The sequence below is a fragment of the Spea bombifrons genome, chromosome 1 (genome assembly GCF_027358695.1).
Source record: "Spea bombifrons isolate aSpeBom1 chromosome 1, aSpeBom1.2.pri, whole genome shotgun sequence".
NCBI classification, from domain to species: Eukaryota; Metazoa; Chordata; class Amphibia; order Anura; family Pelobatidae; genus Spea; species Spea bombifrons.
Window position 1 is genome coordinate 94,367,914 of NC_071087.1, and position 23,029 is coordinate 94,390,942.

The 23,029-nt window shown below is 37.2% G+C and overlaps 2 protein-coding genes across 2 annotated transcripts in view; one reads left to right on the forward strand and one right to left on the reverse strand.

Annotated features, from left to right (window-relative positions):
* Positions 1 to 649: 649 nt before the first annotated feature.
* Positions 650 to 23,029, forward strand: part of IFT74 (intraflagellar transport 74) — a 30,694-nt gene continuing 8,314 nt past the window's right edge. Inside the window, exons 1-13 of the mRNA XM_053465914.1 lie at positions 650 to 786; positions 910 to 1,042; positions 2,631 to 2,679; positions 3,064 to 3,162; positions 4,599 to 4,659; positions 5,782 to 5,841; positions 6,337 to 6,398; positions 14,501 to 14,639; positions 15,905 to 15,967; positions 17,390 to 17,533; positions 17,830 to 17,870; positions 18,162 to 18,241; positions 21,194 to 21,247. Of these exons, the coding sequence (XP_053321889.1) occupies positions 667 to 786; positions 910 to 1,042; positions 2,631 to 2,679; positions 3,064 to 3,162; positions 4,599 to 4,659; positions 5,782 to 5,841; positions 6,337 to 6,398; positions 14,501 to 14,639; positions 15,905 to 15,967; positions 17,390 to 17,533; positions 17,830 to 17,870; positions 18,162 to 18,241; positions 21,194 to 21,247 (1,105 nt within the window). The 5' untranslated portion in view covers positions 650 to 666. The remainder of the gene's footprint in view (positions 787 to 909; positions 1,043 to 2,630; positions 2,680 to 3,063; positions 3,163 to 4,598; positions 4,660 to 5,781; positions 5,842 to 6,336; positions 6,399 to 14,500; positions 14,640 to 15,904; positions 15,968 to 17,389; positions 17,534 to 17,829; positions 17,871 to 18,161; positions 18,242 to 21,193; positions 21,248 to 23,029) is intronic.
* LRRC19 (leucine rich repeat containing 19) lies at positions 7,144 to 12,476 on the reverse strand. Its single transcript, XM_053465917.1, has 6 exons — positions 12,337 to 12,476; positions 9,926 to 9,991; positions 8,805 to 9,252; positions 8,257 to 8,448; positions 7,599 to 7,950; positions 7,144 to 7,501 (listed from the first exon to the last, which is right to left on the reverse strand). Exons 2-5 carry the CDS (start codon positions 9,980 to 9,982, stop codon positions 7,637 to 7,639), a joined length of 1,011 nt encoding a protein of 336 aa, XP_053321892.1. The 5' UTR covers positions 9,983 to 9,991; positions 12,337 to 12,476; the 3' UTR covers positions 7,144 to 7,501; positions 7,599 to 7,636.

Sequence of the window (23,029 nt, forward strand, 5' to 3'; positions counted from 1 at the left end):
TGTGATGTGTTTATAGCATTCGAAATAATACATCGATAGAAAATGACAGGCGACGTGTATGTAGTTGATACTTGTGTCTTAAAGGCGTACAAGGGTAAACCCTTTTACTTGGAAAGGTCTCCTGGGAGCTGTAGAATTTGACGTTAGGGCACCTCCAGAACTGCTGGGATGAAACTTTGGGACCAGGAAAGTCTCCAAGGTCTCAGAGGGCAATATCCTTCTGATAAGGAGATAAAATCACATTTAAATCGGTCCTGTGTAGAATGTTCCAGCACTGCTCCATATAGCAATCACCGGAAATGTCCTCTCCACTGATCCAATTTAGATCCTTTGAACATGTGGAAAAAGCAATAAAGAAACGGTTGTGTGCGTATCCAGTAAAAAGTGCTTTATTAAACTAATACACAGATCTGTGAGTCGGAAGCGTGTTGGCATGTTAGTGGTCAGCTTGGGATCTGTTTGCAGTAGAATTGACCTATTTGTGTTTCTCTGAGTTTATTTTAGTAATGGGAAAGGGAGACTGCTCCTTAAATTGTGTCCAGTGTGACAGTTTGCAAGTGCTGCTGTGATCGTATAAGACTGCTTATAATAGAACTTCCTTATTTACCTAAAATTGGCTCATTTGTATAATTGTAATGTTTCTCCACAGATTGATCAGTAGACATAATGAGCAACCAGCGGCCCCCTTCTGCTCGCCCTAGCTCAAGGAGCGGGGTCGGCTCTATACCGAACAGGCCTCCAAGTGGAATCCGTCCTCTCCCCACCGCAAGTAGGATGGCAACTGGAGTGAGTATCCATAGTTGCTGAAAATTTAATGTTATCAAAGTCTTTCTTATTGTAGGTACTTTATTGCTTACTTACTTTGGTTAGTGGTAGTAGCGTCAGTAATTTGCTTTTCCTTTCCCTTAGGTGCTGCCCACTACTGCCAGGCCTGGGACACGCGGTGGTCCGGTTGCTGCAGGTGTTCTGTCTGCTCAGATAAAGGTAGCAGATCGCCCCGTTACCCAGCAAGGCTTGAGTGGAATGAAAACTGGAATGAAAGGTAGTTGACTGCTCCAGCATTACCACCTTTTTTTTTTTGCTGACACTTTGTCCCTCCTGTTACATTAACATTTCACTATAATTTCCTCTCTTCTTTCCTCTGCCCCTTCGCTATAAATGAAACCAATGCACGAATCACTGATCTGCAAGAGAATGCAGCGTGTAAAGATTATATTGCTGAAAACACTGTCACTAAAAGCAGACACGTTTTAGCTTTATTTCAGATCTAATAAGAATGCAAAATATGACCCAGTTTAAAAATACTTTGAATAGATGACTTCTTATAGTAGATGTAATCCACTGTGCTGTTACGATCACCTATCTTTTTGCAAAGGTCTTAGTGACGGTTAGACAAAAATTATTTGGGTGCCATAACTAAAAAGTGGTCTTGTGACCATGGTAACCAAATGAAGAGTCCAGTGGTTGATTGTTGGTGATAAGATCACTTTTGCACCACAATTTCTTTTTATATAAGGCTAGGTTTCCACTTGGGTTTTTTTTTTTGCAAAAACGCCCATAATAACGCCAATTCAGCTACACAGCGTTTTATTAGTGAAAAAACGCTGCGGCCAGATGTTAGCTGTTCTTCAATAGGAAATCGCACAATGCCATATCCACTTGGCGTTTTTCTGTTTGGCGTTTTTTCAGTCCTCTGTGGCATTTTACTGCTTTTTTGGGCTCTGTGGCAGTTTTTCAAAATCGCAGCACATTGACACTGGCATTTTTTGCAAGGAAATCTTGGCGTTTTTCTCCAATAGAAGTCTATGGGAGAGAAAAAAAACGCCATGAAAACGCCATGTGGGTTTTGCCTTGGTGTTTTTTATGGCGTTTTTCCACAGTTACAATGCAGAGGATGGACCCAGTATCTGTGTGTCTTACGAGAAATAGGCTGGAAACAAACAGTTTCACACAAAACAAAGTTCATATTGAATTTTACACCATTTGGAACAAACATGCCATTACAAACAAACAAACCCGACGCATTAACTGGATCCTGCGTGCCAAAAGCAACAGCAAACATTTGCACCATCATTTGGGGCCAATCTTCCTAGAGGAGCAGACATTCGGAATAAAGCATGCCTTACAAACCACAGAAAAGAGAAAAAAGGGTCCGCCGGGGCATGTTTAAGTAGAACTCTACCAAGTAAATGACATCAGGAGGGGGCAGATACTTGCCATTTATCCTAATCCCTTTTAGCTGGGTGAAAATTCTAACTGGTCAAAAAAAGCAATTTCCACAGAAAGGCTAAAACGCCAGAAAAAACGCCAAAACGCAGGAGAATGCAGTGGCAGTTCTCTTGGCGTTTTTCATCAAGAAAATAACCCAAGACAAAAACCCAAGTGGAAACCTAGCCTTAAACTGCCCTTATGTCAATCTTGCCTTGAGGTTTGTTTTAAAGGAGACATTGTATCGTCAAGAAACCCTTCACAGGCCTGATTTTATTAATATTTTTGGAGGTGTATAAAAACTAAAAAGGATACATTTTTCATGTATTTTGTTAAATGTGAAACATTGCTTAATTTTGTGAATATTCCATATGAGTTTTACAGTCTGTATTCTAAATGTTTTTCTCTGGTATTATTTCCAGGTCCCCAAAGACAGATTTTGGATAAATCCTATTTCCTTGGCCTTCTTCGGTATGTTTATGAAAACTAGTACTCGAATACATAAATATGGTTTGACCTTGTTAGTGCTTTCATCACTATAGCGATGAATCAGTTGGCTTGCAAGACCATAGTTTTTTACAATATTATTGAAATAGTTTCAGTAGTCAAAAGTGCCACTTGACACAGTGTATGTTCAGTTCTGTTGTATCTTCTCAACTTCATTGTTAATCACAATGAATAACCAGAAAGATAGTGAGGAAAAACACATGATTGTTTAATAGACTAATTGAGTGGGTTTACATCTGTAGTTTATTCACATATGTATGTAATATGGTCTCAGTAATTGTTCTATATTTGCGTCATCTATTCCTGATTGCTTTTGTTAATTGCTTTTTGAATGTGTGTGTATTCCAGGAGCAAAGTCAGTGAGCTTACTGCAGAAATGAGCAAACTGAAAAAAGAGATTGACACATATAACCAGGAAAACTCTGTATATCTTTCCTACGAGAAAAGGTAAATCACGTATTTTATGCAATATGTTTATTTGATCGTTTTACACGTGATTACAAAATGTGGAAAGAACCCCCGCTGCACTGTGGTGATGAGATATGGTAGCTTTTGGATTTGTGCCTTTAGATTGCTTTTTCTATCTTTTGAATATTATTCACACCCAAAGAATCCCCTGGATCTATTACATTCTTAAAACAACATTGTGAAGTGTTCTTAGTCTCATATTGTCATTTTGGCTGTCCTTTAAAATTCACCAAAAAACTGTGACAGCTTTACTCAACTGAGCAAGGTGTATTTTCACAGTACCTAGAGCCAATGGGAAAAACATTAAAATAACATTGAAAAGCAAGCCAGGCTTGCCACACCAATATGGCACTGTGGCCCATGATATGCCTTTTAACCCTCTATATGCCACTGTGCCCCATGGTATGCCTTTTGACCCCCTATGTGCCACTCTGCCTCCAGAAATGCCTTATACCCCTATATCCCATTCTGGCATTTAGGGGGTTAAAATGCATATTATGGGGCAGAGTGGCATATAGGGAGGTATAAGGCATTCCAGGAGGCAGAGTGGCATTAAGGGAGTTAAAAGGCATTGTATAGAGCACTCTGCCTCCAGAAATGCCTTATACCCCTATATGCCACTCTGGCATTTAGGGGGTTAAAAGGCATATTATGGGGCAGAGTGGCATATAGGGAGGTATAAGGCATTTCAGGAGGCAGAGTGCACTATTAAATGCCCCCTTAACGCCACTCTGCCTCCTGAAATGCCTTATACCTCCCTATATGCCACTCTGCCCCATAATATGCCTTTTAACCCCCTAAGTGCCAGAGTGGCATATAGGGGTATAAGGCATTCCAGAAATGCCCTACACACACACACACACACACACACACACACACACACACACACACACACACACACACACACTTACACTTACCGGTGCTTCCAATTTCCTGCTGTATTGCCGGGGCAGCGGGTTGACGTCTCATTCCGCGGCAGCCGGAAGGAGGTGGAGTTGGCAGCGGGGGTTGTGTGTGGGGGGGGGGCGACGACAGGAGGATCCAGGTCCCCTGCAGCGGTGCGGGGGATCTGGATCTTAGTCTCATAATCAGACCTCTATTTGAGGTCTGATTAGAAGACGACCCCGATTATAAGACGAGGGGTATTTTTCAGAGCATTTGCTCTGAAAAAAACCTCGTCTTATAATCGAGCAAATACGGTATATATATATATATATATATATACACACACACACACTTGGAAGTACAACTGCCATGATACTGTATAAAATAAAATATTAAAAAAAACATCCTATTATTTCTACATCCCAGTGAAATCATTTTTTTTATTTTATGATTGATAGTCCTTTATACTGTCACATTTGTACATTTCCAGATATTTGTAGGTTCTTAATATTTGCTTATTATATTTGTAGAGCTGAAGCACTTGCTCTTGAAATCAAGGAACAACAAGGACAGCTGGCAGACTATAACATGGTACAGTTACTTTTGTAATTACAATTGTTAGAAACAAAATGCTAGAAGCAGAGGACTGCATTGGGATTTGCGGGACTTGCGGGCGGTCTTGCTGGTGTTACGGGCGGGAGGTCAGGCACTGTACCTGCTGGTCCCGGTAATCCCGCGCAGTCCCGCAAGGCTGCCTTCACGCTGCTCCCTCACAGCATCTCTTCTCTTGCTCCGCCCAGGAACCAAGCGAAGTCACGTGATGTGACGTCACTTCCCGTGACTCTGCTTTATATTGCAGCATTTATAGCCTGATACATACATAATTAATTAAAATGTATTTGTTTGGGAAACCCTCAAAGAGTATCTGTTACCTTTTTAAAGTCTTACATTTTACAGTTCAGTATACTTAATAAATGTATATAGTACATGTGTGTTAAGACACACACATGCACATACACATAATATATATATATATATATATATATATATATATACACCTTCCTTATTTATATATCATTTTCAGTGATATAATCTTCCTGTTCTCAGGATCCACATGATTATTCGGCCTATTTGGTGTTTCTAAAAAAAATGTCACTGGTCCCATCTCTATTGGGTCTTTTAAGCAGGTTTTATACTGATAATGGGAAAAATACACTGATTTGAAAAAAAAATATTGAAGCTGTGTTCTGCTCAAATTTCAAAGACATTGCCCTGTCCCAAACATCATCAAATTAGAAGCAACAGTGGACTGGGCCCGGGCTTCTTTGGAGCCATTAAAAAATCCATCCCTCCCTGGCCAACAGGAGGCTTGGGCTTTACTGAACTTCCTCCATGGAGGGACATGGTCCAGAACCAATAAGGAGTAGGGGCAACCAAAAGCCCAAGACGCACCACTCCCACCAAAAAAAGGCTTACACCCTTACACAAGGCTTACACAAAAACAATACAAAAAAGTGCATGTGCCATAAAATTAAATGAATGACCATAAAGGCTCCATCCTACAGGCTCGTATTAGCTATAGATATTTGAATAAATATAGTTAGTGAAACCAAAACCTCTGTAGATGACCTCACTCTTTTTTTGGCAGTAACTAAAATGTAAATTTTGTAAAAATGCTATAATAAAAAATGAAAGCTACAATTTATATTTTAGCTGGTGGACAAGCTGAATACCAACACTGATATGGAAGAAGTATTGAATGATTATAATATGGTGAGTAGAATGTATCAAGTGTAGTTAGTGTTTGCTTAAACACTGACCAATGTAACTTTGGTAGCTTGGAATATTTACATTTTTGTTTAAAAAGATTTGAGGACTAAACTGTCGATATCTCCATTCTGACCACTTCCAGATAAGATCTGTGAATGGACCACAACTGTAGTTCTGAACTAATTTAGTCTCTGCAGCACAATGAATTTAATGTTTCTATGCCTGAATGCAAGATGCCCCAAAAAATATATATTTCGAAATATTTACATTTAAGATCAAATATGAATTCTACATAAATAAAATAATAATCTCTTCTGTTGTTCTGGAATTTCAATTTATTGAAACTTTACAAATACATACTTTATAATATTGCATATAAGCTATAAGAAAGTGTTTTTTTTTTTTTTATTGTTTAGACCTTTTTAAAAAATATTTTGCCAATAAATACAGCAAACAGCTGGATTTTATTTTTAAATAATAGTTATCATGTTCTTGTAGCTAAAATCCCAGAATGATCGAGAAGAACAAAGCATAGACGTTATCTTCACGGAACGAAAAGCGTAAGTAGTAGTAGAGCCTTAAATCTTTATGATCGCTCAGTTTTCATTTCTTTTCTTTTGTAACTTGAAGGTGTGTTATTGACAGTAAGGTATTTACTGTGTACGGAGTCCTACTTAAAAGACTTGTGCCTATAGCAGGAGTTTGGGTGAATTGGTTAAACTTCCCACTCTGGGGTTAGTGCAAATATCCTGCACTAGGTGGCGCCAAATCATCCATCAAGCAACATGGGATTGATAATTACACAAATTTGAGAGTCCTTTTTATAATGGTATCTTATTAGAATGATTGGCTTTTCTTTTAATGGAGTTATGGAACATGTGTGATATATAAACATTATAGGTGCCGATAAAACATTAATGACACTCTCTAATATGTTGAGCAGATAACCCTTAGCAGTCATGTTTTAAGAAGTTATTCGGTTGCTCTGGCCATAACCAGTGCCTACTTTTGTTTGTCAAAAGTTCCTAGCAAAACATGATGAATGAGGCAAAATTTTAATTAATTAGGGAATTACTTTTGGGAAAGTTTTTTTTTTTATTTGCCATTCAGCTACTCTTTACAAACATGGTAAGTGAAAAAGAATAGGTGTAATTATTGAGGAAAATGTGGTTTTCTAATGGACACAAATTTATAGGTTCCGTGAAATAATTCTCGTGTATTTTTCCGTAAGTACAACCTCTTTTGTTTACATTTTTGAAAAACATATGAATTTCTTCTAAACAGGACTCATCCTGTTTTTTCCACTTTCTTTAGCACTTTTCGGTGCTTTTGCACTATCCGCTCTCAATGCTGCTGGTTTTAGTCCTCGTCCTTCCACACATGGCTTCTATTTGTTAGAGTAGAAGGAAGGAACTTCCCAGAGTGTAATAATAAACAATCACACTTGGCTCAGGTGACGATATAGAAATGCTTAACATGCGGAACAAATACAAAAGATTCCCATTGTTTAATATATTAAACTTTTTGCTATATTTCCTTTTGTCGGTGGGCAAATGCATCTTTAGATATTCGATTTTTCTGAAACAATCCGGAGATTGCCTACGCTGTAAAAACCATTGAAACAAACAGGAAACAAAACTTAATTAGTAATAACTGGTAACACGTATTTAAATAGCATGTCCAGAATGCTAAAATGCTTACGTACTATGATATTTATACCCTATACATTAGTATACCTTTTAAATGGAAACACACGCTATATATTTACATTGTAAATAAGAATTTTGGAGCGTTCTTCTTAACTATTTGCTGTTGCGATGCGTTCGTCAATGTATTTGTCTTCAATAAATCCATCGTCTTCTTCCACAAACGAATGCGTTTGCTCAAAAATCACTATGGTTTTGTCGGCGTCCATGTTTTTGTCAACTGTGCTGATATCTTCATCAACATTAAACTCTTCTTCAAACATGTAGGGCTCTTCTTCCTTCAAGCGGTGATGATTGTAACTTAACAGGTAGTCGTACCACCTCGGAAACTTAATGGCAAATAATATCAATAACGAGGTAATGATGCCAACAATCAGCACCCCCACTAGGAACCTCCAGGTGTTCCCTGTGGAGAGAGAATGATGTAACATCGGGTGATCTCATTCACATACTTATACATCATGAAGTGATATTTTCTAACAGTCTCAGTGTACGTAGACAGATTAGTCTAACGTTGGCTTAAAATTATTATTATTTTATTAAATCCCATAGCGCTGTACAAAATCAAATGTATTGATACATGTTTCAATTTAGTGTAAAATAAATGTGATGGAGCATTGTTCTGGTTTCGATTTTTTGACGGCCAGCATGCATAAAGGTAGCTTTCTGTGTATGCAGTGCGTTTGGTTTCTACAGACTTCCAGCGACATACCTTTCTTTGGCGGACTGGAAGTTCCGTTGAACGTTGTAGCCAAAAGAGCTGAAGTCAAAGCTGGTGCAGAGGTCACAGAGCCGTTCATGCTGCCAGTGCAGTTAAGCTGGTCGCTCGCTACGTCTTTTAGTGCCTTGATCGTGAGGTTTTGCATGCTTTGAGGTGTGGCACATAGAGTGGAGGCCTCGTTTTCTACAAAAGCAACACACTAGCAGATACTATGTCAAAAGTATTATTTATAGTCAGCAGAATTTAACTAATGAGTTACTAAGTAGATATACTCAGCTTGCCTTATCTGAGCCTCTGTTATACGTCCCACGTCTGGTGAAATAAGCTCAGTGTTTGTGGTTTAAAGTAACATTATCAACTCTAGACTCATTATGCACTCAGCTTGCCTCATGCTGTGAACTAGGTTTTCTACATGTTTATACATAAGCATTGCATATGCCCTGGAAAAAATGCCGTTGACGATATCTCTAATGGCACCTCATGGTATTCATTTTTATGTTCATTCATCAACCAGTGAATAACATTCATTCCCGGCTTACCAAGTATCACCAGGTCTTCATTCAGCCACGCTGACAAATTGAGCAGGGAGCAGTCACAATTCCATGGATTCCCATACAACCTGACTTTTATAGTACGGTTCAGTGTCTTTAGTGCCTGCGTTATATCCATGCCAGATATTTGGTTGGAGCTGAGATCTAAGATGTTCAGGTTTTCCAACCCGTCAAATGACCTTTCGCCAATATTATGAATTGAGTTATTTCTGAGTAGTAAAGCTTCAAGTTTGGAAAGTCCGGAAAAGAATTTGTCAGGGATGCCAGTGATATTGTTGTCACTAAGGTTTAGCTCCGTTAAATTGGGATAGTTGTTTAAAGCTTGTCGGTCGCACTCATCTAAGCTGATCTGTTTTTGAGCCAGGTTGAGAACGGTGGTATTCCTATCAAGATTCGTAGGAATTGATTTGTCCTCATGGGTAGAGCATTCTGAAATCTATGGATACAAATCAATGTTCATTCATTCTACGGAACATAACCATTTTATTTATATCACTGCTTTACCTTAACTGTTAAGAAATACTGTGTTTTATTGTGATGTGTATACAATATTTCAGTCCTCCACCACCTACCCAAGCTTTACCTAATTCCAGAGCTCCTTTTTTAAGTACCATATTACCCCTTTTTGCCAAAATAGTACCCTCCAATGTACAACTTTATGCTGTGCATCCTCTGTACCCTCTATACATTTTTCTTGGCAAATACCATTATATTTTGGAACCGGAGAGCTACCCTTTTGTTTATACTCTTTTCTGTCCAAGCACTGATACGTTGGACCAATGTTTCATGTAGGCATGTTCTTGAACTGTGTCGAGTGGACATAACATCAATGTTAATGTCTTTAGCTGGATGATTATGGGAATGCACGACCATAGCTCACAAGCATTAATAAACTAGATTAGCGAATGCTGTCGGACGACACATTAACATGGCCAACCACTATTTAGTAGTCTATTACAACCATCTTCAGTGGAAAAGTTTTGATGAGAATCTTATATATATATTATATTTTAGACTGCCTGCTAGTATCGTTGGAATGGCTTAGAGTGCGGGAGTGATAGAGGATCGACCTAGATTTTCACACCAAAACAATTACATGCGTTACTTACATTTGTCATTTGGGCAGCAATGCTTCCTATACAGCTCATCAGCAGGAGGATGTTCATATTCACAGCCTAATAAAGAAATGAAAGCTTGTAGGGTCCACACACAGTGATAGGAAGATACATGGAAAATATGTACTAATGCTGCTTTACAGATCACAGGTGAAATCTTATATATATATATATATATATATATATATATATATATATATATCGCACTGTGTAATTGTAATAATTTGAGAGCGATTTATATGTAAATTTATAGAAGAAAAAAATGGAAATCTGTCAAATAATAAAAAGAAATCAAAGAGAGATCTTTACTTTAAAAATACAATTTGCAGAACTAGAGGGCATGATTTATAGTTAGGGTATGGAAACATGGGGGTAATGTGGGGGAAAAAAAAAAACTACTTTACTAAAAGGGTAGTAGACATCTGGAGTGACTGTCCAGCAGCGTAACAGTGTGTGTATAGACTTCTCCTACAGAGCTAAAGAAAAGCGATTCGAAAAGGACAGATCAGATGGTCCAATTAGCTTTTTCATCACTGTGTTTATATCTGTGTATCGGATGATTTTAGTTTTACGGTTAAAGTAAATCTTTTGTTTGTTTTTAGTTATTAATATTTATATAGTCACCACTGGATGCTTCATTGGCTCCGGTCTGGCTGGTGTAATGTTTGAAAAGTGATCTTGGCGACATAACAACCAATGCACTTTTCCAGGTGGATTATGGTGATAATAGAAATTCTATACTAGAAATTATAACTTAACCATTATGTTCTCTACAACTATTAAAAATAAATACATTTATTTTATTCAGAGCAACCAAATAAATACATTATTTTATTCAGGGCAACCAAATAAGTCTGCCTTATTAAGCCTTATTTATAATCTATTCATCAGCCAGGTGCCACTTTATTAATTATAATAATATAAGAAAATATATTTGAAGTGGACATTTCTCCCTCCATGTCTCACAAACACTCTTTCTAGATGTGTAGGAAATTTAGCACGTCTCAATGTTACTTTGATTTAGCATTATTATACTTTTTGTGAAGTTTTATTCCTGTCTACGTGTTTTAGTTGTTTTACTATTTGCTATGACACAATCACAGCTAGTTCACACCGGCCCTACCCTTAAGTCACACAATAAATAATTGCTCTTTAGTTTGTTGACTTTGCTATAACTGTTTTATAGCTTTTATTAAAATTCCACCTAGCTAGCCTTGAAGGTTTGCACTCTACTTTAAGTAGTTTCCACAGCTAATAAGATCCTCCTTGAAGGGGTCTCGTCAGTGTACCCTGTGTGTAACCCTGGTGCCTTAAATGTATCAGGTGTCTGGGGGCCAGAGCCCTCTGCAATGTCACTGTTCGTGAAGGAGCTTTAGCAGATTCTGGCCGATCCTCTAAACGCAGCTTCCAAATTAGACTAGAGGAATGCCAGAGAATTTTTGCATTTTGGCTCAATTTGAGTCTTTGTAAGGTTTAGTAAATTACCACCATTGACTCAGAACATTCTGTGGGAAGATGAATGTCAAGCATGGTGATGTACTATGGGCTTGATCCAAAGGCACTGCGGTTTCATTGAAGTCCAATTCTGGACCTATATATACCGGTGTGTGTGTGTGTGTTTGTGTTTGTGTGTGTATATATATATATATATATATATATATATATATATATATATATACAAAAACAGTATATGACATTACACTTATTCATATAGCGCCAGTAGATTCCGAGTCAGAATATTTTAAAATCACCAGCAATGGCAAACTGGTACAAAAGGAGAAGAGGGCTATGCTAGTGCAAGCTTACAATATACATAATATCTATAGCCATACATATAGATACTTCAGCAAAAATCCATTCTTGCCAGGAAGGTATCCTCTGAAAGATCACCCAATAAAAAAAACATATAGTTTTATGTTTTACCTTCTTCTAGATATATATGTGTGTGTGTGTGTGTGTGTGTGTGTGTGTGTGTGTGTGTGTATATACACTTACAGACATACTGACACTTGTTTGAATAGCAGTAGAATAAGCAAATGCTTTATATCAAGTAGAAAAGGGTATCTTTACATCTATATTACATATTTTGATAAATAAGGGCATTAGACCCTAGATGGTCCCTTGCCTTTTATGCAATACCATTGTATTTCTGCATGCATTTGTAAAGCCATTTGTGCGCTCGCTACTACTTCCAAAAGGAATGAGTTTTGAGTCAGACTTTGCTTAGTGAAACCAGCTCCGGAGATAAGGGATCAAGCAGCCAAGCAAGTTCATGCTTTTCTATTTTTTCAGCGAATGGATCCAAGACAAAATCAAGGCTCACAAATGAATATCTTGACAGACAGATAGGAAATAACATTTGCATGCGATCTAAGTATTAAAATCACTATCATTCAGTGTCTTACCTTTTGGATGATTTCTCGCCTCAGCTCGACGTGTTATTTGTATATCGAGGCTCAACCCTGTACATAGACAAGGAGGATAGCAGCAACGGAGCGACACCTTGTTCTGCATTAACCTTTGTACTCGGCAACAGGTGGTTACACTTATTTAGCAAAAGATTGACTAGTTTCTTCTATTGCTATGCTGACCTTAATGCAATAAGCTGCCAATAAGGAAGCATGGGAACAGCATGATTAGATCTTTTGTTTCCTGACCTCGCAAACACAAATTGGGTTAGTTGCACCAAAGTTTATTATCATGTATTTTTGAAAATCGAGTGTATGAGATGTATCTCCTAAGCTGTGTTGTCTAATATAGATTTCATTTGCTGGGCGGTTAGGTGTTTATCAAGAGGTTTCTACAACCGTTTTTATATAGTAAGCCTCAAGTATTAAGCCAGTATCACAACCTCATGCTGACGAGTCCCATTAAGGACGAAACAGCTGTCCATGAGTGGTGATCTGGCTAATGCACCTCTTACCAGAGCTTTGTCTAAAGGCTTATACAGCTGGCAATTACTTTCAAGGGATCCATGTATAAAGTGGATATAGAGACAAAGGTGATTATTGTTGACCTTATTTGCATGCGCTTACCCAGAATCCCTTGTGGTTGTGGCAGCACCATGAGATTTCTGAGGGAAAAACAAGCCTTCTGGTGTTGCTGAGTGTTTATTAATGCTTCTACTACCCCCTTTTATAGTAAGGTGGATAGATATTACTGTATTTGCTCCATATATTTGAAAGTATCTGTCCTTAATCAAAAATCTGCCGCTTCTGTATTTAGATGGAAACTGTAGCGAATTATAAGCCACTTATTTACCCATACACATTTGAATTTTCAAGGCTGTATCTGCAAAAATGTACGCTACTTGCTAAAACACTTGCCCAAACCTTGCACATGAACCATCAAAAAAACAGTCTCGTAATTTTAGGACAATTTTATACGTTTCCCAGAGCAACAATGGAGTAGTGGACAGATTTCATTATTTTATTGAAATATAATAGAACATTCATGTTTTGTTACATACACAATGCTGTAACAGCAGAGTTGGCAGCAGAGTAGTGCTTCCCCGCTGTATCATGTATGTAAGAGCACAAAATAATTTGTTCGGAGACTACCGTTTCTGATGTAGTATAATTTGAAGCATGTGAAAACAATAATAAAGTGACAGCGACACAGTATGCCAAACATTAGGTTTATTTAGCATCTGTTCCTTCATCTAAATGTTATGTTTATGCTGCAATAGCTGAAAGAAGGCACATTTCCTCCTTGTCAGTAGGGAATAAGACTATCAGGTTTTACTCATCTTTTTAGCACAACAAATTCTATAAAGTCCATTGCATCGTAAAATGATATTAAAGTTATATGTAAACCTTACAAACATATGAACCCTATTTGAAGTTCATTACAAGTACGAATGTGTTCCAGTTGAAGGCCCTGTCTATTGGTTACTGTAGTGTAGTTCATGGTTTCTCAAATCAATAATTAAAAGGAGAACTGCCATATTGGAGATAAAAACCATGATTGATTGTAGAACTAAATATCTTCTATCGCCCACGTTAGACAATTTTTAAGGGATGTTTTTTTCCTTTTATATAGTTTTAATGCCTAGCTCTCATTTCCACCAGAGGCATAACCATAGCACAAATGAAATAATAACATGTCTATTGCTATTTAAGAGAAGAAGCACAAATAGATATAAGAACAAGGAGCAGGGGTAATCAGTAATGTGAACTTTCCCCTTGAATGGTGTCCATCTCTCCAATGTAAGCATCGAATGGTTTGCATATGAAAAAGCTGGTTGAGAAGATAAACATATGGTTTATTGCCTGTATAATAACGCACGTCTAGGACATTCCTCATACTCTACTAAAAATAAAGAGTGTTTGTATACGTTTTTCAATGCATGTGAAGGACAGACTGTCTACACGTTGTTTGAATTGTTGTCTAATTTAGCATTTTAATACATATTTAATGTCTCCTTTACTTTTATCCTTGACTGTCACGTCAGTTTTGTTTCTTGTTTTTAAATATATTTAATCACTTTTTTCATCATCTAAAAATATGACGTAATATACTCAGCTGCCTTAATAATTAGTTGACATATTTGATCTCATTGTTCTACAGGAAAGAAGCTCACATTCGCAGGGTGGAAGAAGATATTGACAACGAGAAACAAGCAGCTGAGGGTATAATCAGAAACTTGTCTGAGGAAAAACAGTCCATGTACCTTGACATGAAAGTAAAGAATGAACAGCTCTTAAAGGTGAGGGTGGTTCCCTGAAACCTTCAGTAAACAGAGGATTTCTGTTTTACATGTTGTTCCCTCTCAGGAGACACGTACTAGAGGACTGCATCGGGATGACTGGCCCAGCGGGACCCGTCAAAGAACTTGCCGGTGTGGGCGGTTTCTCGGGTGTTGTGGGCAGGAGCAGGTGGTCAGACACTGTACCTGCGGGTCCCAGTAATCCCATGCACTCCCGCAAGGCTGCCTTTGCGTTGCTCACACACAGCATATCTTCTCTTGTTCTGCCCAGGAACCGAGCGAGAAGAGACGCTGTGTGCGAGCAACGCGAAGGCAGCCCTGCAAGAGTGCGTGGGAAATCTGCAGTTTAGGTAAGAGGAGTTTAAGAATGAGTGAATGAATGTTTGTGAATGATGTTTGCAGGAGCGGGCGGGATTGGACACATATGTTGCAGGAGTGGGCGGGATTGGACACATATGTTACGGGAGTGGGCGGGATTGGACACATATGTTGCGGAAGTGGAATACAGACATTGCGGGAGCGGGCGGTAATGGTCAGAAATTCAGCGGGCTCTAACACATACCAGTGACTCAAGCACTTGGCATAGCCAACATGAGTGTCCATTCCATGGCTATGTAGTCATGGAAGAATAATGGTGCGTAGGACAGAATTGGCCTAATGAAATACAGGGGATTAGAAAAGACTTCGCTCCAAGCATTCGTGTAGAACTCAGGTGTCATTTCTCTAATAGAAAGGAATCAAATAAGCAAAACAAGGTTTGCTGAGAGTGTCTGAGTTGTTTGAGTGTAGTTATTTAAATATAGTTCTGTTCGTAAAGATAGTAATGGCCCAGTTTATGTACATCCAATGTAAAACATCATCTATATATATATATATTTATTAATCTTATCTTCTGTAACCCGTGTCCCTCTTTTGGTTTTCAGTTGTCCTACATATTCTGTTTTCATCCTTTTGCTGTGAATGTAATTGTGGGATTTTTTCCAGTCTCCATTTTAGCTAACCTTTTTTGCTTTTTTTATAAATTTATTTATTTGTTTGGGTTTTTTTTTTACAGATTCTTGTATTTTTTTGTAATTTGTCTGCTCCCCGTAACCCTATATTGGCAAATCTACAATTCTTATCTTAACAGTTCATAGTGTGGCCTTTTTTGTAATGAAGGCTATTGAAAATATTAAATGCTTTTTTCAGAGAATTTCATATTCATTCTCACAAGAAAACAGTTTGATTGTATCGTAAACTAATTTGGTGAATTTCTTTATCCTCAGGAGCTAGATATTCAGCAAAATGAACTGGATTCGCTCAACGCAAAAAAACAGGCTCTGGAGAATGTAAGTACTCACAGTATAGTGTGAGCTTTTCTTAACAAAATTATATATATATACACCGGTGTGTGTGTGTGTGTGTGTGTGTGTGTGTGTGTGTGTGTGTGTGTGTGTGTGTATATATATATATATATATATATATATATATATATATATATATATATATATATAAATATGACACTTGCACATTATATCATGCTGATAAGGTTATGGAAATGAATGCACAATGAGAAGTGGGTGATATGTTACACCTGCCTTACCTCCCATTTATCATACACAGATGCTTAATTTAACCCCTTGATTCTGTGTGACAACTCTACTCACCGATGTAATGGATACGTTAGGACAAATTTATGGCTCTGTCCTCTGCAAGTTGCATAGAGGCAGATAAACTACTCTGTTTTATGGACACAGTGAGGAAGGGTGACATGGCACTAGAGAGCACACTTTGTACACTATAATTGTGCAAGTAGAAAACGTTATTGGTACATGAGCTAACATTGTAATGGGGGGTAAAATGCGAATATATATTTTAGTAGCTGACTTGAGGTAAGTTTTACATAATGGCACAAATATTAATTCTTAGATACACTACATATCCAAAATACAACAAATATGCATAAGGGTTCGGATAAAACTGCAGCCTCCACCGAGTATACTTGAATGTGTGTATGTTTAAGTATATAACATATACTGTACGTGTTATACTACATAGTTATAGCATTACAGCGTGCCCACATATCATATATATTACGTCGGAAAAATACACAGTAAAATGCTGAAATGTGAAAAGGCCGTCAACCTTGAAAGGTTAAAAAAAACAAAACATACTTAACTGTCAGCAGATTATGGCAATAACATTTTTGAATAATCCACCCAGTGCAAATAATATTGCGTAACCATGGCCAGTTAAGTTTGTTTGTTATCATTGTAACCTGTCATTATGTATACCGTCCAAACTTTTGTATGCATTTGTACCTTATTTACTTTGGAACTTATTATGAACAGAAAAATGTTCCCTTGGCCCCTGTCACGTGTCATATTTTTCAAGATGTTTACTTTTTGCTACCACCAAAGTTTTTAGAGTATTGTGGACATCAGCCAGCCGTTTCAGTCTGACTAGATTCTTTCTGTGTTCCTTGCGTGGGTTTTCTATGCATTCCCTTTTGGTGACTATGCATCGGGCTGGAGTGGATATCGTGTATTTAACCTGTTCTCAGGCACTCTGTGATTATTGTATTGATCATGTTTTGGTATCCCCACATTTAAAGTTGTCAGCTTCCCGTGGCACTGTCTTTCTATCCTCAATTGATCTGTGTCCCTCCTACTGCTTAGTACCAGGATTTCTGATTACAAAAGCCTCTGATTTGTTAGGAAGCACTATATTGATTCCATAATTTAATACTGTTGTTTTTCTTTTTTCCCCAGGATGTTGCACATTCACATGTTAAGCAAGAGGCAGTCCATTTGTACGAGAAGCTTTTTGAGTTAGAGTCTCGACGGGACCAAACTATTGCTGAGGATAAAAGCATGGGATCGCCACAAGAAGAAAGAGAGAAGTTACTTAAACAGGTGATTTATATTACATTTCGGTAGGTTCATCTTTGAATAGAATAAAATCATAATGGCATTGAAGGTCTTGAACAAACATAACTGACATAGGTTAAGTAAAAGATTTCCAATAATTTGGGCCTGGTCACACCACTTGTCTTGTTTTAACATTCCCTAGATTCATTGTCTTTTGAGTATTATACAGATTGCTTTCATCAAGGCAACAAGAAGAGTTTATTGTACAACAAAACACATTTGGAGTAATAATTTTCGAAAGTGTCTTTAACTAATACTTTTGCTTACATTTATTTTTTAAGGTGAAAGAAGACAATCTGGAAATAGCAAGCATGGAGCGACAGTGAGTACCATATTAATTAAAACAAATAAAAAGTTTGACAAAATATATACCCTCGTTCCTTCCCACTACCTACAGTTACATTTCATATTGCAGGTGTCTATTTCAAATGAAGTGAATCGCACTTACTGATTATCAGTATTGGGAATAAGCCGTATAACTGATACAACTTAATTTCTAATATATAGTAGTGTTTCTATTCATGGTCAACCAGCAGGTGGACACAATGCTAGTATTTTATCTTAAACTCTGCTCATCAAATTGCACTTATATTTTAAATGTCCTTATTTCAAGGTTAACCGATATGAAGGAAAAGGCTAAGCATCTCAGTGAAGAACTAGGAAGGCTAGATATGGACTTGGAAGAGCACCAAGGTATATTTCTTTTGGTTTATCGCTAACAACTCTGAAAACAACTGCTACTTTAGGCTTTCTGTTAGTTTTCACAAAAATACATGTTTTGTTGTTGTTTGTTTTTTGATTATAGTTAAAGGCCAAGTTCTCCAAATTAAAATAAATTCCCAATAATGGTTAAAATGTATAAATGGTCTAAGCAGGTGAGCCATTCACATAATAGAATAGACCTGATCTATGGGTGTTTAAGTGGAGTATGGAGATACATAGATGAGAAACATGAAAGACAATGACAAAAGTTAGGTATGTAGGTGGCAGGTGTCTCTTTAAATGTTTTTGGCCTATTTGTTCTCTATTAGTTGTTTCTAATGCCCTTTTTAATCAGTATTTTTTGTCATGCTAGGCTTGCATAGGATACAAATTGAAGAAGTCTTAGTTACTATCTGCTTCCTCAGAATAGATCATGTCTCCCATTCTTTCTTAAATGAAAAATTGCATGCTCATTTGTCATTTCCTGTTGTATTTAATTTGGAATGCTTCTGTTTGCTTTATGGATTAATATTTAGAAGGTAAGAGGGCAAAGCAAAATACCATTTCATAGCCTGCCCATATTTTCCTGTAAAAAAAACATCAACCCCATTTGGTCCTTGGTCTTGCATGTTTAAATACCCTCATTGTATTTACCTTCGCCGCTTCTGTTGGAAAGCTCTTCTATTTATTCACCACCCTCGGAATGAAGTAATGACACCTAAGCCCCTTTGCTTCTAGGCTTAGGCTACAACCTTTTGTCCTAACATCTCTTCATTTTAAATACCCTTCCCTCCTGTACTTTGTTAAATATCTTTATATGTTTTATAAAGTTTCTGTCGAATCCCTCTCTTTGTCAGGAGAGTTTGCAGGAGGGTTGTGGTTTCAGCTCCTGAAGCAGGAAAAGCATGACCATGTATATTTAAATCAATGAGATTTCTTTACCCATTGAATTATGCGTTGTACAGAGACAACTGAGCCCTCAGGACAAACTTGCCAATGTTGGTCCTTCAAACCACAACTCTCCTGCTAACTCTCCCTTTAGTAAATAAACCCCATTGAGATCCTTTGCTCTTTCCTGATCACTTTCGTCCTGCAGAGCATTTACAGTAGTAGTTGTTCTTCTATGTCTGTATCCTTCCAAAGATTGGGGTCTTCAGAACTGTACACCTTAATCTATGTGAGATCTGTAAAGTGGCACAACCACCTCTCTCCTTCTGCTCCATCACCCTGCTTGTATTACCTGCCCACCTTTAACATTATACAGGAATGACCAAAACAGTAGGTACATCATGTACATGCTTGGCGTACTTAGGTTCCTCTGGGGAAGGGCTTTCTATAACCTTACCTATATTCTGAATAATGTGTAAGTGCTGAATTCCTTTTTTTTACATTAAAATACTATTTTAAAATATCACTAAGTATTATTGTTGCTAATTACCATAGAGTTGGAGATTTGTGGAAAATATGCTCAGTCCCTTCTAGAAATGGTCTAATGCATTGCATAAAGACACTGCTCAATCATATAAATCTGTGACATCTCCATTTCTAAAATACAGCAAAAATATTGTCCTCTATGTGACGTTTTTTTGGAAATCATTATGCAAAATGTATTTTATTTAGATTTACTTGCGTGTGTTGTAAGCATAAAATAGAACACCTATATTATTAGTTCAACATGTGAACATGTATATATGGCATGGGAAGTAGTATGTAGAAAGGATGCTTAAGCTAAGATAGGACCAATGAGAACCACTGGAATAGCACATGCTGTAAAACACTTAATTCAGTGCAGCTCAACACAAGCTGAGCACAGAATCAGAGCCGTTAATATAGTCAAAAAATATATATTTATTTATTTTTTTTGAGGTGAGGAAGAGCTGTAGATTTTTTTTTTCATATTTTCTATATAGAAGAAGGGAAGCCAGTAAGACATCCTACAGCTGCAAGGAAATCCAAGCCACGGCTCCCATTGGAATGTGTCTTATTGTTTTATTCTCAAGATTAAGGGAAGAGGATGCGGATGCAATCAAAATCTAGTGGCAAATGCCTTGTCAGCAACTATTTGTCTTTCATTTTTTAAGTGATTTTGAAGAGCCTATCCATATATATATACACATAACTTATGTAATGGTATTTCTCATGCTACCCCATGCCTCAAGTATTAAGCCAGTATCACAACCTCACGCTGACGAGTCCGTGAGTGGTGATCTGGTTACTGCACCTCTTCCCAAATTTTGTCTAAAGGCTTTCTTATACAGCAGGCAATATATCCATGTATAAAGTGGATATAGAGGCAAAAGGTGATCATTGTTGACGTTATTTGCATGCGCCTACCCAGAATCCCTTGTGGTTGTTGCAGCACCATGAGATTTCTGAGGGGAAAAAAGCCTTCTGGCTTTTTAATAATGTTTAATAATACTTCTACTACCTCTTAAATTTAAATGGAAGGGTTTTCCATAACCTTTACCCACCATAACTTATGTAATGGTGTGTGTATATATATATATATATATATATATATATTTTTTTTTTTAATACATATTTGGTATATATATATTTAGTAGCAAGGAAGCAAAAACTACCCTCAAATACAAGGCCAGATTTCTCACACGTTCAGTTTTGCCTCTGTGACACAAGATTGCCTGTTTTGACCAGAAGTCTGGCAAAAACCTTTTGAACCTTCTGTACATGAGAAGTTGATTAGGTTAGAATCTTTACATTTTATTAGGAAGTATTTCAAATTTTGTAAACACCCAGTGTGTATAGGTGAATAAGCAGAGGTATCAGTATTTGAAATGTAATAAAATTGAATTTTGAATTTAATTAGATCCTTGTGTCTTCTAATGCTTTTTTTTTCCCTTTGAGTATGGTGCAAAGAACTTCTTTTTGCAGGGTTTAATTTCTTTATTGTTGTTAATTTATTATATGGATCTGCTTTTACAGGTGAGAAGAAACAAAAATACATGGAGTTGAGGAAGAGAGAAGAGAGCATGGACAGTAAGTGTCTAGTGTTTTCTTACCCCCCAGATGCATGAATATTTGCCTCTTAATGGACATATACATTCCATTTATGTATAGACTGTTTTTTATAAGAATATAAATATATATTGCATTCTTTCTATTTTCTTTCTTTCTATTCATTTGAAGCTGGTTTCTTAGTAGTCGTCTCTGCACAATGCGCTCAACTGTAAGGTTTCCTCTAAGAGCTGTGATTTTCTATTTCTAAATGTTCTCTGTTTCCTGCATTTTTTTTACATACACTATTCACTTTGTATATGGTTTAACCGAACACAATAAACCAAAATCAGTTAATGGAAATACAATGAATAGTGTCCTTTTGTTTCTGTATCTTAGATTGTTAGCTTGCAATACCTCACGGATCTGAGTGCATTATACCTATGTACCATGTAAAGTGTAAATTATTGGTGCTTTATGAAGAAATTCAAATATTGGATATATCAGACAATCAGTAGTTATATTGGATGTGATATCAGACATTTGTCAGAAGTTCATGCATTAGTGTTGATATGAGAGTTCATGTAACAGCGTATTTTTTTCTGTTTACTTACTTACATTAAACACCATAGTGCCAACTTTGTAGTGTGGAGGGCCACATTTAATTGGGAATCACATTCCATTTACATTTATTGATAGGGAGGGAGATTACATTTAAAATAAAGCAGAGGAAAAGCTATGCATTCTTCCAAAAAAAAAAATTAAAAGCCGTACTGCAAAATGTATTTATTCCTCCATGATCTGAAATTTCTTGCCGCTGATTAGCTGCTTAAGCTGTCCATCAGCACTAAAGCACTTAAAATGAAATCAGTAGCAGGAAAGTGCACCCATTAAATGTATGGGAAGTGCGTTATGCAGCGTTATTATTATTATTATATTTTATTTATATAGCGCCAACAATTTATGCAGCGCTTAATACAATACATATATTCAAGGGGTATCGACAAGACGAGAATTGACAGACTAAGACAAACCGATACATTAGGTGGAGAGAGCCCCGCTCGCAAGCTTACAATCTTGAGCCATCGCTGGATATGGCTGGAGGCATTTAGCTGGGGCGGAGGGGCGAATGCATTAAGAAGGATTCTGCAGACTGTGCTTTGTTAAGAGCATAAATCTTATTAACCCTTTAAAAGTGGGGGCTCAAGAAATATCACCTACCTGCGACACTGGTCTAGTTTCCATATTTGTTCTCCTAAATATTTAGGTGACAGCTGTATAAACCATTTACATTTTACCTAAGGGAGCCTTTTTTGTCTGCAAAAGCAATTCATAGTTGCCTAGCTTAAGGCAAGCAGTTCATCCCACCAAGTGATTGAATGCAGAAAAATAATATTTTTTTTCAATTTGTACAATTATTTCCCCAATGTATGCCAAAGTAAATAATAAAAGTAATGAAAACAACAGCCCTCATGTTATTTGTTAATGCAAAGTGTATAACGTCTGCTTGTGATGGGAACATGGCTACCAAGTGGCTCATCACCCAATCGCCATCCCCACTACACACAGAAAAACTAAAATGAATTGCAGTTGGGGGCTAAAGGATGCTACTGTGTACAGGATGCATGTGTGGCACATTGGGTCCACTTTCCCAACCATGTTATCCATAAATGGTTGGCAAGGGATAATAGCATTTTAAAAAGGTTTCTTTTGCGTAATATATTTTGTAGGCGGACTAAGATTTGTACATATTCTATAGCTTTATCTATTGAATACCCCTTGAAAAAGGAGAACCGAAACGGCGTAGGGGAAGTGGTGGACAAT

What these genes read in the sequence shown, in the direction of transcription:
- LRRC19 (XM_053465917.1), bottom strand. Translation starts at nt 9,982, where the DNA reads ATGAACATCCTCCTGCTGATGAGCTGTATAGGAAGCATTGCTGCCCAA. An exon ending in TGAAGACCTGGTGATACTTG is followed by an intron (nt 8,449 to 8,804) that starts GTAAGCCGGGAA and finishes TTGCTTTTGTAG; the next exon opens with AAAACGAGGCCTCCACTCTA. An exon ending in TTCCAGTCCGCCAAAGAAAG is followed by an intron (nt 7,951 to 8,256) that starts GTATGTCGCTGG and finishes CTCTCTCCACAG; the next exon opens with GGAACACCTGGAGGTTCCTA.